Here is a 17,090-nt window from a genome sequence, read left to right as displayed (position 1 = left end):
GTTGTATCTCAATACAACTACTGTTTTTTTTAAAAGGGGGGCCGGGGTGCCTCCGTTGTTAAGCATCTAACTCTTGATTACGGCTCAGGTCATGATCCCAGGGTGGGGAGATCGAGCCCCCCCAGCAGCACGCTTGTGCTGGGCTCCAGGCTGGGCGTGGAGCCTGCTTAAGGTTCTCCCTCTCCTCTGCCCTCTCCCACCCTTGCGCTGTCACACGCTCTCTCCTGAAAACAAATGAGAACTGAAACCAGCGGGCAAAACACAAATAAAATACTCCTACGGACTGACTACATTATCACCAGTTCCTAGCAGTCAGCCAGAAGGCAGGCAGGCAAGAGGAGCCGGCTCTCATCTCCGGGAGTGATGAGCAGCACAAATTGTTACAGGTACGAAATCCCAACCCTTGGGTGTCTGTACTTTGTGTGACAAAATGGCAAATGCCCATGAAGCACTCCTCCTGCGTATCAAAGGAGCTCGTTTCCAGGGAAAGGCCAACCCGTGCAACGGTTGAGGGTGCAAAGCTAGCTGTTTGCATGGAACGCTATTTTCACTGGGAAGAAGGACTGACATAGTGATTTGTCCACCATTTTGTTGTGGAAAGTAACAAATAGTTTTGGCTGCCAGGAATGGAATTTTCGACTTCGGGCAAAAGTCACAGTCATGGAAAAGCTTTCTCTGCCACCGAGTTCCAGAGCCTCCCCACACGAAAACCCTTCTCCGGTGTGGCCAGGGGACATGCAGGACTGCTCGACTGTGTTTCGTGAAAGGTGCCAACAACTGGGAGAGGTACTTGGTGAAGCGCTATTTTCAAATGATCAACACAACACGTGACAAAATTGTGCAAGGGTAAGAGATCCATCCAAAGCCCAAGGCAAACCGATGGATTTTAATGTAACAGAGCATGAAAGGTTCACCAGACCAGATCAGACTGTTGCACCAACCAACCTTCAGGAAACTACCACTGGTTGAGTCTGGTGTGAGACCAAAGGATAAATCACCCTCCCAGATTCCTGCCTTTCCCGAGTGTACTTTCGTCTGAGACAAAACAGAAGAACCTTCCCATCTTCTCCTAAGCCCGATATTAAAGAGATTCCCAAAAATGCAAAACAATGCAACTCTTCCCAGCTATAAGTTTTGGTGTTGGGAATAGTTACTTTCCAGAAAAATGTTACTTGTGTTGACGTGTAATGGGTTTGTGTCATTTTTTTTTTTTAAATATCTTAGGGGCTTCTGGCTGGCTCAGTCACAAGAGCATACGACTCTTGATCTCAGGGTTGGGAGTACAAATAAAGAGAATTTTTAAAATTATTTTAAAACTCCCTTTCAATTTTAATATGGCAAATACCCATACATACAATCCTTCGGCAGGGTGGGGGGTGGGGTGTGTGTATATCCCTGACTAGAAAAGGGTCTTAAAATCAAGACTCCAGACATTGCCAAGCTGGAGGAGCTTCTCCACAGTTAGCTCCAGCACGAAGGTTTCCAGGTATCTGGTGGCCCCCGGACTTGGGTCTAGATCTCGGAACCCCCCCAAAATCTCAGGCTCTGAGAGGAATCTACCTAAATTTGAGCCCAGGATTCATTAGCGATTTGACCTCAGTTTCCCATTTACCACCTCACGGGGTTGCCTGGAGGAACTGGAGAGAGAATATTCGTCTACAAAAGGGGCTGGCGGGCTGCGAAGCAAGCACTGGCCAAGCTTTGCCGGTTGGGACCCCCACACTCTTTCTGACGGCGCCCACGCCAAAGATGCAGCAGGACACCGCCCCGCGCACCGTCCTCCCACTCCTTTCCAAGGGAACCACGGGGCAAGGCCACTTGCGCCACAGGGACCTCAAGGAAATCCGTGAAGTGTGGCACTGTGGTTACAGCCAGCGAGAGCTTTCTGAGATCCGGAAAAATCCAGATCCTGCATCAGCCCTCCCTGCACAGCTAGGGTGTGACCCTGACACGGAAGAAGGGCTCCCCCCACCCCGGCCCCCCTGCCGGTGGGGAAGCAGCGCCTCAGGGAGAAGGGCAAAGGGAGTCTGGGAGCCATGGGGTCCGGGAAGTCTGGGCAGCCGAGCAAATGCCACGAACCTCATAAACCAGACTGAAACACAGCACTGCAGACTGTTTTGATCAGATCGTCGGAAGAAGAGAAAGCATTCAGAAAGACAAAAATTAAAAACTGGATGAAATGAATGTTGAATTGCAAACAAAGAGACCGCTTTCCAATGAATCCACTTTCTGTAACCACTTTGCTATTTTTTTTTTTACAGCAGCCGTATACCCAAATGGCAAACACAGCCAAAAAGTCAAATCATGTGTTAAATGGGAAGAAAGGGGGGGAGGGGGCGGGGAGTGGGGGGACGATGGAGCCAGAGACAAGGTATATTTTGTCCTCAACAGCTCATTAATTTTAAGTGTCGTGGGAACCTGCCAGTTTCACCCCTCCAAGTAATTATCTTTTGTCTTAATTTGTAAGATTCTCGAAAAGGAGAAAGGGAAAAAAAAAACTCACTCTCACAGGGAAAGACTAAACCCTGTGAACATTAAGAGACAGAGAGAGAGAGAGAGAGAGGGGTGGATGGGGGACTGCGCACGCTCTCCCCCAATTAAAAGGAATAATTGGACTCGTTTCTTCAAGGGGAGAAAAAAAGCATTTATCACGGTGAACTGTATTAGGAAACTGTATTGTGCTCAGATACAAATAGCTTTACATTAATGAACAGAGACAAATATATTGATTTGTATACACATACGCTGAAGGTTAAATGGCCTACAGACAGTGTTTTCACACCACGGCAAGCAAAGACCGTATTTTGATTTAGGGTCACTCCATGCCCGACCAGCTCAGAGCTGCACCCAATCAGGGATGAAAAAGAAATCAGGCAACACAAGTTACTCTAGAAGCCTCTCTCCAGCAATCCCACAGTCGCAGGGAAGCTAGAAAAAGCTACACGTCCCGAGAAGGCAGCTCCCATTTCCAGGTCCAGGGAGCTGGAATGTAACGCGGTGCGCCAGAGAAGCTCAGTGCCCACAGCGGATCGCCAGCAGGTTCTGGGGGGAGGTCCAGGAGGCAGCCCGTCGAAAGCCGACCACAGGGTCTTTAAAGCCTCCCCATACCCATGGGCTCTCGGAGGGACGTGCTTATTAGCTCGTTTTGATTTTTTTGTTCCCAGATCACCAAACACATCTGTGTCTTCATTCCCTGAACCACAAAACCAGCTGCCTCCTCCTATCTGTCCTCCAGGAATCACTCAGTATTTAAAATAAAGTATATAAAATGCCGTGCGTTCTTCAGAGGGAGGAAGTGGGGCAAAGAGAAAGAGGCTCGGCTTCTTCCAAGGTCCTGCCGTCACGGCGAAGCAAGGGCCACATGTGAAAGCAGTGATGCCCCTTGAACAGAGCTGGCAAAGGACGAGCGTCCACGTGGGCCAGTGTCCGTGCCCGTCCCAGGACAGATGCACCAACCTTGCTGATTATTTGTGCGAATGAAGGCACCTCATTGGAACCCCAGGACGTCATCCTGATGTCCTGATGTGTTTTGTTTCTATAAGAGACTAGGAGAGAGAAATCCCCACGTGGCATCTGACAGAAGTTACAGGACACACTGAGATGCCTCCGTGCCAGACCTGAGCTAAGGGGGTTCTGAAGCCTTCACCTCGCCTCCTTGAAAGACAGAAGTAAGAACAGGAGTCACCGTGGGAAACCGGGCTCCCAGGTCCGCCAGCTGAGGCACAAAGACAAGGAGGAAGGAATGAACCCAAGACCCAAAGGCTGGACCAAACACCAAATTCCATAAAATCAGACCCGCTCCCTGTCCCACCCCCAAAACAAACTGAAGGGACAAAAAGGGAACCACCGTAAATAAAGAGAGCATGTGATGGAGGGGAAAAGAGAAGCACGCCAAGTTTCTGATCCTGAGCCGGATATTTAAATGGAAGCGTCCTGTCATTACAAGGCGTCCTGACTCGGGGAAGACAGACTCCATCAATCGGCTGGCATTAAATCCTTGTTACTGTACAAAAGCTGCGCTCACTCCCTGGAGTCAGTTCAACTTTGAGTCACTATTGTCTGAAAACAATGGAATGTCTGCCAACCTTGTGCCCGCTGTTCAAAGGGATTTTCACGCAGCGTGTGTGAGTGCCGTAACCCGGGCTGCCCCCGGCAGAAGCCGCTCCCGGGCTGGGCGGTGGCACTCACATGGGCCGCAACAGAAGGCAGGGAAGGATGTGTTTGGGTCAGCACAGCTCACGCACACCGGGGGCCGGGGCCAGGCCACAAAGCGAGACGGGAAATCTCCTGGCACCCCGACATCCAGCATGGCAAGCAAGCTCTACGGGTTTACGAGGTGTCTGCGAGACCCCTCTGGGATTCTACATACTGAAATCCTACCACTTTTACTTATATAAAAAACAGGAAGAAGGGCGCCTGGGTGGCTCAGTTGGTTAAGCCTCTGCCTTCCCGGCTGGGGTCACGATCTCAGGGTCCTGGGATCGAGCCCCACATCGGGCTCCACGCACCCCACAGCGCTCTCTTGAGTAAGTAAAATACATATCAGGATTTTTAAGGCAAATTAAATTTTCTACGTGTGAGCTTAAAGAATTTAAGTCCTAGAACATTTTTCTACCATCGGAATCTGGCTGCCACTGCCCCAGGATCTAAGAAAGTAAACACGTCATGTGCAATGATGTACAATAATGGGGCTGGACGGATCTGCCATTTAAACATGTTTCTTGCATATGTTCCTAGTAACTTCTGAAACCCAAGTTTAAAAGGGCATAAGACCTTTATGAGAATATAAAGGTCAGGGCAACAAAAAGGACCGTAAATCAGGATGAGTGGTTTCTGTCATTGAAAAATGGTTTCTTGGCCCGCCCGGCCCCCAAAGGAGCAGAGGATGGGACAAGACAGAGTAGGATGGTGACCAGCTCCCCGGGACTGTACACATCAGTTGGCTCTAAGACATTTGCATTCTCGAATGTGCCAGAGCAGGACCTGGGAGGGGTATCTGGCAAACAGCCTCTTGGGACAGTAGGCAGTGGGCCGAGAGGGATTTCATGCTTTATCACTCTCGGGAAACAAGACAAAGGGCACAGAACGATGGGTTATATTCAGAAGGGGTGTGCATTAACTCTTGAAGAACAAAGGATGTTTTTGCAGTCTGGGGTTTCGGAAAAAATTCTATATGCAAGGGGATGATTTCTAAAAGGCCAACCGCATCTGAAGTAATCATAAGATTTCTGGCCCACCTATGGATCTGCACAAGGCGTCTGCACGTGCTCACGGCACACTGGGAGAAACACCCGTGGGAATTGTGCAGGAGTGCACGTGGAAGGCTCCCCCACAAGTTCCAGAACTGGTCACTTTCAGAATAAAAATATCAGTATAGAGAAACTAAATACAGGAATGTTTTTATTTTGAGAAGTATCGCTGTCAGCATTCTCCAAATACTGTGGACCGCTCCTGTATCACAAACACCTCTCTGCCCACTCTCCAGCCAGGAAACAAAGGGCTGTCAAAAATCCTACGTGCACGTTTTACAGTCTCTGGGAACAGCACCTCTTCCGGGCCGAAGGTTCCCCTTAAGACAGGCCAGATGAAATTAACTGAAAATATTAAATACCAAGCAGTCTGGCTAGGAGCTCAGGAATTGAATTTACAATGTGTAGCATATAAACACATCCCAGCCAATTTTGGACAACAAAACTGATTAAAGACTCCGAAAATCTAATAGAATACGTTCATTTTTTTCAGAACTGCAGGGTGTGCTAATTCTTTAGAAGCATCATGGGGTGAGATGCCAGTTAGAGGACGGCAGCCAGCGCCCACTGTTTTAAGAGCTCACCGAGCATCAGGCACTGCGCTAAGGGCATCTGTCATTCATTCGGTCCTAACAGATTTTTGTTTATCTTTAATAAGCTACAATTCACATATCATATAATTTCCCCATCTGAAGTGTACCTACCAATCCCGTGGATTTTTGCATACTCAGAGCTGTGCAACCCATGACTGCAATGCCAAGTTCAAAATGTTTTCATCGCCCCAAGATGAAACGCTGTGCCCATCAGCAACCACGTCACAATCTCCCCTTTCCGACCCCAAAACAACAGTTTTATTGTTATCAGCTGTTTATGAATGGAGCCAGGGAGGTTCCAGGGGTTTAAGTAACTGGCTCATTGACCGCTGGTTAGGAAAGCATCCGAGCCAGAAGCTGGTCTCCATCGGCTGTTACTGACGTTTGCGTAAGCCCCTCTCCCCAGAACAGAGCGGCTCTACCGTGACCAGGAAGAGGAACCCCCACACTAAAATAGGATGGCCCAGCCCACTGTCCTAGCATGTGTGGGGATCCCGAAGGTTCTGCCTGGAATACTGCACTTTGTATCTCTCTCTCTCTCTCTCACACACACACACACACACTCTTAAGCATTAAAAAAAATCGTTGAAAAGGGCACTCCTATTTTTTTTTTTTTTAAGATTTTCCTTATTTATTTGACACAGAGAGAGCAGCAGTGTGTGAGAGAGCACAGAGAGGGAAAAGCACGCTCCCCACTGAGCAGGGAGCCTGACATGGGGCTTGATCCCAACACCCCGGGATCACGACCTGAGCCAAAGGCAGACGCTTCACGGACTAAGCCGCCCAGACGCCCAGCATTCCTTTCCTTCTTTAGAAAGAAAAGGCTACAGACATCTGGGGGAAGACAGGCGCTTGAGCGTGAAGCTTACAAACCACAGCACTGAAGGCCCCAAATACAGACGCAGAAGATGACGCGCCAACAGACCCTCTGCCCCAACACTGCACACACTACGGCTCTTCAAAACCACGCTCCCAGCCCGGAGTCCAACTACTGGGAAAACTCACTTGCCTCAACAGAGGGGGGGAAAACAAAAACATGAAGCTGCCAGAGGTGAGAAGAAGGTGAAGGAGATACCCCAGGAAGAAAGAAGCCTCTCCCGGCCGTCCCCGGCTGCCCCCACGGCAGTGAGACCCCCATCCCGCCCTGCGCAGACACGGGACGCACCTCCAAGGTAGGACTGGGGTAAACTCATCCAAATGACCGCGTGTGGGCCCTGGCACAACAGGCCCTCAGTGCGAATCCAAAAGCAATTAAATCATGCCAGCTGGGAGTCCAATGGCACGTTGTTTAGAAAGTCTTCTGAGAAATGTCCCTCTTCAGAAAGATGAGCACGGAGAGGAGGGACACTCTATGGGGCTCCTCCCGTTTCTCTGCAGAAAAGCCTGTGAAAACTCTACCATGGGGGCAGGAGACGGCTGGGGGCAGCACTGCGTGGCCACACGGGAGTGTGGTCACAGACAGGCCCACCTGGACACTGGTGGAAGCCCAGTGTCGTGGGGCGAGCCCGGGGGGCGTGTTCTCCCCTGGTGCCACCTTCCATGGGGTCAGGTGCCACGCCTTACCTCCACACCCTGAGCCACTGGCCAAGCTACACTAACACTTGAAGTGGTCATGTTCCACATTTTGTTTTCTGCACGTTAACTTCCCCGCATTTCAGGGAGGGTTACCGTCCTGGGGCAGGATACAGATGTTACTGGACGTCCCCACACACCTACACGTCCCCAGCGCACAAAGCAGGGAGAAGCACCACTCTGACACTAGGAACCACAAGAAAGCAGCTTGCATTCCACGTCCTGGTGTAAAAATGATTAATGGTTCACAGGACCTGCCTGACCACACAATAAGGATGCCCTCGTCCAGGTCCGAATTTTAGTTAGGGATCTTCACCCGGCTCAACAGGGGAGCCTGGAAAAGTCCTTCGGCTGGTGCACACAGCAGTGCCCGTCTGCCGCCAGAAGAAATCCCAGCGGTGGCTACTCCTGTCCGCGAGACACGTGCGGAGAACTGTTCTTTGTGCTGGGTCAGAAATGAACCAACGACTGCAAAGCTACTGTATCCGGCTCCTTTTGCGGAAGAGGAAATTAAGAATCAGAGAGGTTACACACCTTCCCCAAGGACACACAGCTCATTTGCAGCTTTACAAAAGGCAGGGTATGGAGCTCCTGGTGACTATGATGCTGATAAAGACCTCTGTAGGAACTGGGCCAAAAACAAATTAAAACAAACACAAAACGAAACAAAAACAAACAGAACAAACACGTGATGGGCAACCTGGTGTTACAATTCCAATTATCTAGAAATGGCTGGGAAAGCTGTGCAATGCTGATTATTCCGTTTTTGAAGACCACATTTTACTTGTACCACTCTTGGGTGATGACATTCTCGGATCGAGGGCTCCGTGGAAAACCATGCCTGCAGGACTATCCTCATGGCCTCCTGCCTGGGGCCCGACTCCCAGTCATCCCTGGGACGTGCTTTAATAAACCGCTGGTGGCGATCTCTCTCCTTATCACCGCCTCCTTTCTAGAAGAAAGGCTGCAGAACGGACAGCGTGAGGCAGGTCACCTACCCTAGTAAAGCGAGCGTCCCTCCTTCCTCTGCAACTCGTTCGAAACTGGCCTTTGTCAAAGAAGACCCCCCGCCCCCCTTTTTCTTTTCTTTTTACATTATGGGCCCTACTGACTTCTCTGCTTTCAACAAAACCACTCTGTCTCTGGGTCATCTGAAGTTGGAGGTCATCTGAAGTTGGAGAAGTCATCTAGCAGCGTGGAGGTTTCTGAGCTGGCCTCCAGCTTCTTCCCTTCCACGGGCCTCGTCCTGTACATTTTAGTTATTTGGCGACCAAGCACGTGAAGGCCAGGCAGGCCACAGCACGAGCACAAACACAAGCACACAAGCATTCACCCCCTCCCCCTGCCACAGAACCCTGCTAGGGGCCGGCAACATTTCCAAAACCTCGACTCTCAGCAGCCACCTGCCTGCTTCGTGATGGACGATGAGAGCTCAGATCTGCCGTGTCCCCCACTGTGAGCAAGACCACCATCCACCCCGACCCCTTAACAGTGACTCTCCTACAGGAGAGAACGTAGGCGAACACATCCTGAAAACTCTGGCGCGCATGGGAAACGGCGCTCAAATCACACCTTCACACAGAAAAGCAGGCGAGTGAGACCACCTACCAAGACAAGTTAGAGGAATCACTCTCTCTCCCGGGGATTTCTACCATCAAGTCTACATACTCAGTGAACAGAGAGCCTCCAGACCTTTTGCTTAGTGCCCACCTTCCAGGCGAGGAGCCTGAGGGTAAGAAAGTAAGAAACTTGCTCGAGGGAGGCAGCCATCAACCGCATGGCCAGCGCAGACACGTGAGAGCCCAGTGGGTCAGAGTCCCAAGCCTGGGCTTGGAAGCCCTGCGCTCTCCCCGCACCGTATCGCCTGGTTTCACCGACATGAAAGGCCAAAGGTGGAGGAAATGCCGCAGCGTAAGGCAGGCTGATTCCAGAGTGGGAACCGGGGCTAACTGGCTCGGTGCCCTTGCTGGGAGGTGTGCTACCCCCACCCCACCCCCCCCGCCGCTCCGAGCACCATACCTGCACCCATTTCCCACGGCACCTGCATGCCCACCGACCCAGGCCATCCCCGTGGGCCAATGGCCGTCTTAAGTGACCTTGCCGTTTCAGTGCGATGGCATCGCGGGGAAAACCTCAGTCTCCATAACCACTAGGGCAGTGGTCTCTTAAAGGGCCTCTTTTAATTTTTGCCTCTAAGCTGTGCACACTCCGTCCCTCAGAATGCTGTCCTAGGTCGTCTTCCCAAAATGCACATGTGACCACGGAACACCCTTGTCAAGGTTAAGTGCTTTACTTCAGGAAGGAAGGGAGAGGGGCAGGGAGAGAAAGAACACCCCGCTCCCGACATCACAGGACTCCCCGACACCACATCTTGGCTCACATTCTCTTTCCATGTGACCTTACAAAAGATTTGGTACCCAGACGCCCAAAAAGGGAAAACAAATTCACAAAGAACATCCACAAGAAACTCCGGAACACTACTTTTCATAGAGTCCGAACACTCAAGTACCTCAGCTCCTTGTACCAAGCGGCCCCCACTTTCTATCAAGTATGTTTGAACCTGGGTGTGACGAGGGCTTATCAAAGTCATAGGACAGAGGGCCACACCAGGAGCGACAGGAGAGTGAGAAACACAGTGATGGGGGGAGGGCGTACCTGAACCGGAGAGAGCCTGAAAGTCTGTTTCTGATTGATTCTCAGATTGATTCTCCAGGGAAGGTCCCATACCATCAGCCCCTGGGGGAAGGTCCATATCCCTTATTCATCTGGGTTACCTTCCAAAACCACTACAATGAGTGCAAGGTCTCACGCACGTTTTTCATCTGCTCACAAGTTGAACTTATTTTATGTAGGACACAGAAATTAACTCCATAAAATTCCGTAACTGGTTAATAGCAAGATCCTGCCCTCCATAAGGCTCAGTCAGACTGGGTTTCGGCACTTCCCCCGCAAAATCATTTCTAAAACCCCCTTCCAAATCCTCCACAGATACATTTTCAGGAATTAGCAAACAAAATCTTTGCCCAACACTCACAGGCGCTAACATTTGCCAAGAACTCTCAAACTAATTTTCCAGGAGATAATCTAGTACAGTTAATTTGGTACCTCAAGGTGATGTGTTTGGTCTTTTGAACACGTCACAGTAGAGTAACTTTACCAACAATGGTGTTTGTTTAGTATATAGAAGGATGTGGAAGGTCTCCATGCCCATGGCAACACCGTTACCAACGCAGACATAAAACGAATTCCTCCTTTTCTAAAGGATTAATAAAGAGCAGGTGAATGGAATTCCAGAGGAAAAGCCCCCGGAGATCAGTGCCTGGGACGGGGTTGGGCAACCCCACACACTGAGAGATGGCATAAAGCAAGCGGGATCTCAGACAATATGGCACTGCAGGAGGGGACTGCAGTGTGGCCAACATCCACACACAAGGACAGACCACCTGGGCTTTATCCCTCCCCCGAGTTTAGGTAGGTACCTAGCCCCATGGGTTCTCACCAGGATGGGGGTTCTGGGACCCATCAACTGGGGTTGAACCCAAAGGCAGACCTCTGAAACCGCAGCCAATCCCTTCCCAGCTCAAAAACTGACATCATCAAAAAGACAAGGGGTGGGGTGTGGCACTGAATTAATCACAGATGAACTCCATCTAACTAAAGCTCTAAGTCAACGACCTTGGGAGAAATCAGAGTAGAGTAGTGGACCCTTTGTCTTACCTGCTCCCCCACCCGAAGAAACTTCACTCCCTGGTTAGGGAATATATACACTGTAGATTATAGCACACTGTCTTACACATACAGGAAACAGAATTTTGAGACAGAGAAGATGTATGTAGGACCCATAATGAAGAAAACAGTTAGAAGTAGTAGACCCAGTGCAACCAGTGTTATTAGAATTAGCACAGAATGGAAATAAGGGGCCTTGCAACTTTTGGTTTCTACAAGTCTCATCTCGGAAAGTGTCTTTCTGAGTATGGGCAGAGTCAGGGCTCTGATGAAGCCCAGAGGGTTTGGGCATGCTCCTCGTTCCGCTTTATCTTGCACTGTTTCCCCCGAGAAGCCAGCGCAGTTGGGGTGGGGGTGGGGGGGAGTGTACAGGAGCACAAAAGCCGAAAGAACACCGAGAGGGGCGTGTGGGTTCTCAGGTCAGGCACCCCATGCTACATCCAATGACACACACTGTCCCCCCCCACCCCATCCAAGAGCCCTAAAATTCATGACACAAAAAGAGCCCCAGAATATTTCAACAAGTGAATCCCCAAAGTGAGCATTTAAAACCCTTTTATGGGATGCCTGAGTGGCTCAGTCGGTTGGGGGTCTGCCTTTGGATCGGGTCATGATTCCAGAGTCCTGGGATCGAGCCTCAGGTCGGGCTCTCTGCTCCTCCCCCTACTTGTGCGTTCTCTCTCTCTGCCAAATAAGTAAATAATAATTTTTTAAAAATTAAAAAATAAAAATAAAACCCTTTTACAGTTGGCGCATTATCATTCTCACTCACACATTAACTATTTAAAAGAGTAAAATCTCCCGACATTTTAAGAAAGAAAAGTCTCCCTGTACTCGAAGTGCAGGTATGTGCATCTGTAGACACAGACACATTTTCCATGACTGCTAATGGCAATGACTGTGGTCAATGCAAAACTCTTACCCTCTTCCCTCAGACAGGGGAGACGTCAGTCAACTCCCTCACCCTGACCCCCACACCCCGCATGGATCTTTCTAATGTGGCAGCAGCTGTCTGTTCAGCTCACGTGAACAGAGAATTAGAGAGAGAGTAAGCCCATGCACAACCAAGGAGGGGAACTCGACACTGGAGGGTGCATCAGTGAGAGGACTGCCCAGTGCACCAGCAAGTTCAAACAAGCCGCAAGGGAGGAAGTCAGGACCCAACCACAAGTGCAAAAGCAGTCATGGGATTAATCTACCAGATCCACATGATGGGACTGTGAGTCTTACCTGTAAGAAGTACAATTTGGTCATTAAGATATGGATCTGAGGGGCCCCTGGGTGGCTCAGTCAGTTGAGCATTCGACTCTTGATTTCAGCTCAGGTCCCGATCTCAAGGTTGTGAGATCGAGCCCTGCATCGGGTTCCCCACTCAGAGACTACCTGGATATTCTCTCCCGCTGCCCCTTCCCCTACTTGTGCTGTCTTCTCTCTCAAATAAATAAATAAAATCTTAAACAAAAACCAAAAAATTCCTATTTGGTCCTCACTCATGATTCCTGGCTCCCAGCTCCCCAAGCCCTGGAATTTCCAAAGGACTGAAAGGGATACAGAGATCTTTTATTATTTTAGTGAGGGGAACTCTGGAAAGTACCTGAAGATGGGGGCTGGTTGCCAGGAGAACCAACCATGCGAGCAGTGGACTCAAACTTTCAGCCCCACTCCCTGACCCCTGGGAAGGTGAGAGGGGTTGGGGAGGAATGAAATGGCCAAAGACTTGGTCAGTCATGCCTATGTAATTACACCTGCATAAAAACCCAACAGGACAGGGTTCTAAGAGTTTCTGGGCTGGGAGACCTATGGAGAAGCAGAGTGGCAGGCGTGGAGGGGGCATAGGAGCTCCAATACCCTCTCCGCATACCTCACCCTCCATATCTCTCCATACGGTGGATCTCTATCCTTTATCGTATCCTTTAACAAACTAATGAAGGTAAGGGTCTCCCTGAGTTCTGCGAGCCACTCTAACACATTAATCGAAGCTGAGGGAGAAGTTATGGAACCTCCAATGTGTAGCTAGTGGGTCAGAAGCCCATGCAACAGGTGGGGATGGGGGTGGGGGGAATGAGGGGCCGTCTCACAGGACGGAGCCCTTGACCTGTGGAACCCAATGCAATCTCCACGCAGGCAGTGTCGGAATGGAGTTAAATTCTTGGAGCCCTGCTGGTGACCCAGAATTGCTGGGTACTGTGGGGGACAAGGGGCCCTCACCCCCAGGCTGGAATTGGGTCCAGAAACTAAAAGACTGATGAATTCACCCACCCAACACAGTGAGACAATGAAAAATGGCATCAAGGAACCATTCTGGCGCTATCCTAATGAAATATATTTCCATCCCACGGATGCAGAGACCAACCGAGAGGGGCTTAAACTTCACGTTTCGTTCATTTACTCTCGACTCCTATTAAACCAAAAGTAAAACTAGAAAATACCTCCTCAAGAATTGGAACAAACAAACAAATCCCCACAGTCTTCTTTCCGGCTTCATTCTACCTCAGAAAGCTCACCCCTTCCAACTGCTGCAGCCAGCAGCTCCGGGATGATAAATTCCTAGTCTGTTCTCTGGAGCTGTGTCTCTCACCATCCCTGCAAACTCAGCAGATAATAAAGTTCCAAACTACCCCCAAATCACCTCCCTGCCTAAAGCCTGTTCTATTACCTCCCGCCCTGGCTCTCCAGGCAGCAGTGAAAAGCTGCTCACCTTTGCTTCAAATCACCCTTGCGCTCCCCTGGACCACGCTCTGTTCCCACGCCCGCGCCCCCGCCCCCCCTCCCGGCGGCGATTTCCTGGCTAGGCTCCTTGGACGCACGTCATCTCTCTTTTCATTTCAGATAGCTCAGCGGCTAGAGGGATCCTACTGAACTTGAGCTATTTTATCTCATTTCCACATCTAAAATCATAAGCCGTTTCCCTTTCTCCACACTGGAACTGTTCCTCCCGCCCAGCAGACCATGTTACTACCTCCATTGGGTCCCTCCCAGTCATCCCGAAGAACACCACCCCCTCCACACACACTCAGGTGGGACAACCATCCCACCACCAGGCCACGCGCCACGGTTCACGAACGTCCACGGCAAGTTCAGCTCCATCCCTGCACCCGTATCCGACTCCTACACGGAGCTCTCTTCCAACCGTGAAGACTTCCCAAGGACCACAGCTGCAGGGGGACCCTTGTTCCTCTGAGGTTAAAATTAAGTCAGCACTCCGTAGTCTGCACTGGGAGTATTAAGCCCCTCTCCCCAACTCTAAGTTCTTAAAAAGAGGGTCTCCTCCTCCACGGTGTCTGCATGCCTCCTAAACACAGTCCTAGTCAAGAAGCAGGACAAATAACCATGACAGTGACAAGGCAGAAAGGCTCAACAATGGTGAAAGCCAGGCACGGCCCCATCACACCCATCCTGCACTGGACCTGAGCCTCTACTGCCCCCGGGGTCCAGAAAGACAACAGGAGCTCAGTGCACGGCGCGGGGAGGAAAGGGGGAAATCTGCCTTTGCCTCAATCACTTACTGACAACACTGGTTTTGTTCTGGCTGAAGCCACAACAGACAGGGGCTGGCCACCTCACAGGGTCTCTGAGCACCGAATGAAACAGGATGCCTAGTGTCCCAGTAGGGACACAACAGGAAATGGGCCATAATAGCTCCCCACGGGATTCTCCCCACCTCTCCTTGCCTATTTTTCTTGCCTATTTTTTCTCCCCGCCCTCCATCCTTCCCGGGCTTTTCTTACCCCTGGCCAGGCAGCCAGCAACAATTCCAGCCTTCTGAGGTGTCCCCCTTCCTCAGGTCCCCTTCCCTTTCAGCAATCCTCACCATCGATGCCAGCTTCATCTTTTCAGGGCACAACTCTGATCACGTCACTACCCTGCTCTAGCCACGGCCGACTCACTTTGGTCGATTCCTCGCCGATAACCACTCTTGTCCTCCTCCCAAACCACAGCCCTCAAGGAGGAGAAAAACAATCCATCTGGTTCATAATATAGGTGCATTTACTTGATTCCACGTGTTCAATAGTAGTTTTCTTTCTACATGGCCTCTGCCTGCTAAAATCACAGTAATTTTAAGTTGATCACAAAAGATTATTCACGAGATCTTTTTGGCCAACCCTGTGTAGAGGGGATCTCTTCCTCTTGCGAATCCCATTATCTGCAGCGCTTACAGGACTGACCATTGCCTCCGCAATGAATATCCACACCCATGTCTTAACAATCTCTTCATCTAGAATGTATGTGACTGTACTGGGCAGTACTCACTCACCTCTTTGTCCTGCAAGCTCCTAGCACCTAGACAAGGGCCCAGAACCAGCTCTGCAGCCTTCATCATCCTCTTCTACCTCGACAGATGACCTACTGCCGACCTCTGGGCCAGAGCTGTGCATTCTAGCATTTTCTGCCACAAATCGAGAGTGGACCTACCATGCCCATTGTGAACATGCTTGTGGGTTTTTCCTTTCCTGGGGGTTGACTGGCATGAAGATGAAGCATTGTTGGCGGCTGCTTTGACGTCTTCCGTCTCATCGTCTTCCTCCTCGACGTCCTCCTCGTCCTGAGAGCTTCCGAAATACACCATGCTGTTGGGCAGTGCAGGAGAACCTGGCAGGGTTGAAGGAAGAGGGCTCGTCAACACAGGCCTGGGTCCTCGCCCCTCCCCCAAGGGGCACTACACATGGGGACACTTATTAAGGGACGAAGGAAAATCCTGGTGCCTGAGCAGATAAAACAAAGCTGTTCATCTCCCTGCCACTTTTATTTTTCAAATATCCCCCAGGACATAAAACTCCATCTGTGTCCTTTCAACGGATTTCAAGCAAATTCCCCCAGTAGAGGGATGATGCCATTAACCAAACACAACAAATCAAAAATTTTAAGTCTCATATGAATGGGGTCTGGGGAAGGAGGGCCATGACAACCACGAAGAATTGAACTGAGCTGGGTGGGGGAGGGGGGAAAAAGCAGTAAAATTAAAACACCTACTTACAATGTCAAGGAAGAGAAGAGACTATTCTAGGTTATGCATTTAACTTACTAACACGAATTTAAACAAATGAATTTAAAAAAGAAAGACACAGCTCTGAGCTATGATCGAGCCCGGCATCGGGCTCTCTGCTCGGCGGGGAGCCTGCCTCTCTGCCTACTTGTAATCAATCTCTCTCTCTCTCTCTCTCTCTCTCGCATGCGCGCGCACACACACGCTCTCTCTCTGTCAAATAAATAAATATATCTTTAAAAAAATTTTTAAAATAAAAATAAAAATGAAAGACAAACCAAGTGATAAAAACACTTTGACATATGCCCATATAAGGTAATGGTCTTATATTCACAATGAGGGGAATAACAGACAAGGATTCCCCTGAATCACAATGTATTTGGAAGCTACTCTGATATTATGATCAGGTTAGTACCATGTAAAAATTGCTAAAATAAATCCCGGCACAAGACGAAGCTCCAAGTGCTGGATTTAAAAAAACAAAACAAAAACCTCCCAAGAGCAAACCCCGTATCCCTCACTCCTTTTATGCCTTAACCTTCTACTTGTGCCCCTCAATGTTCTCATTTCTGAATTTAAGATAAAGCAGTAACACCTGAAGATAAGCTCCATATTACAAAGAAGCACAACATAGTTCTTCTTTATCAGACAATGACAATTTAGAAGATCCCTCAACTCACTGATTAAGACCAGTGGCTGCTTAACATCCAAAGAAAATCTCCCAAATTAATTTTCAGCAACAACAATCTTTTGTGTTTTTTTTTCCTTTTTAAACATTTATTTATTTGACAGAGAGAGAGAGTGAGAGAAAGAACACAAGTGGGGTGAGAGGGAGAAGCAGGCCCACCGCCAAGCAGAGAGCCTGATGCAGAGCTCGAACCCAGGACCCTGGGACCATGACCTGAGCCAGAGGTAGCCACTTAATGACTGAGCCACCCAGGTGCCCCTGTTTGTTTTTTTGTTTTT

The 17,090-nt window shown here is 49.7% G+C and overlaps 1 protein-coding gene across 1 annotated transcript in view; it reads right to left on the bottom strand.

The window, feature by feature from the left end:
* The window catches only part of JARID2 (jumonji and AT-rich interaction domain containing 2), a 254,521-nt gene that overhangs the window by 34,442 nt on the left and 202,989 nt on the right, over positions 1-17,090 (bottom strand). The window contains exon 5 of the mRNA XM_080807291.1: positions 15,554-15,730. Within this exon, the coding sequence (XP_080663417.1) occupies positions 15,554-15,730 (177 nt within the window). The remainder of the gene's footprint in view (positions 1-15,553; positions 15,731-17,090) is intronic.

This window comes from Martes martes, assembly GCF_963455335.1.
Source record: "Martes martes genome assembly, chromosome: 6".
Lineage (NCBI taxonomy): Eukaryota > Metazoa > Chordata > Mammalia > Carnivora > Mustelidae > Martes > Martes martes.
This window is presented reverse-complemented; position numbering and strand designations above follow the sequence as displayed.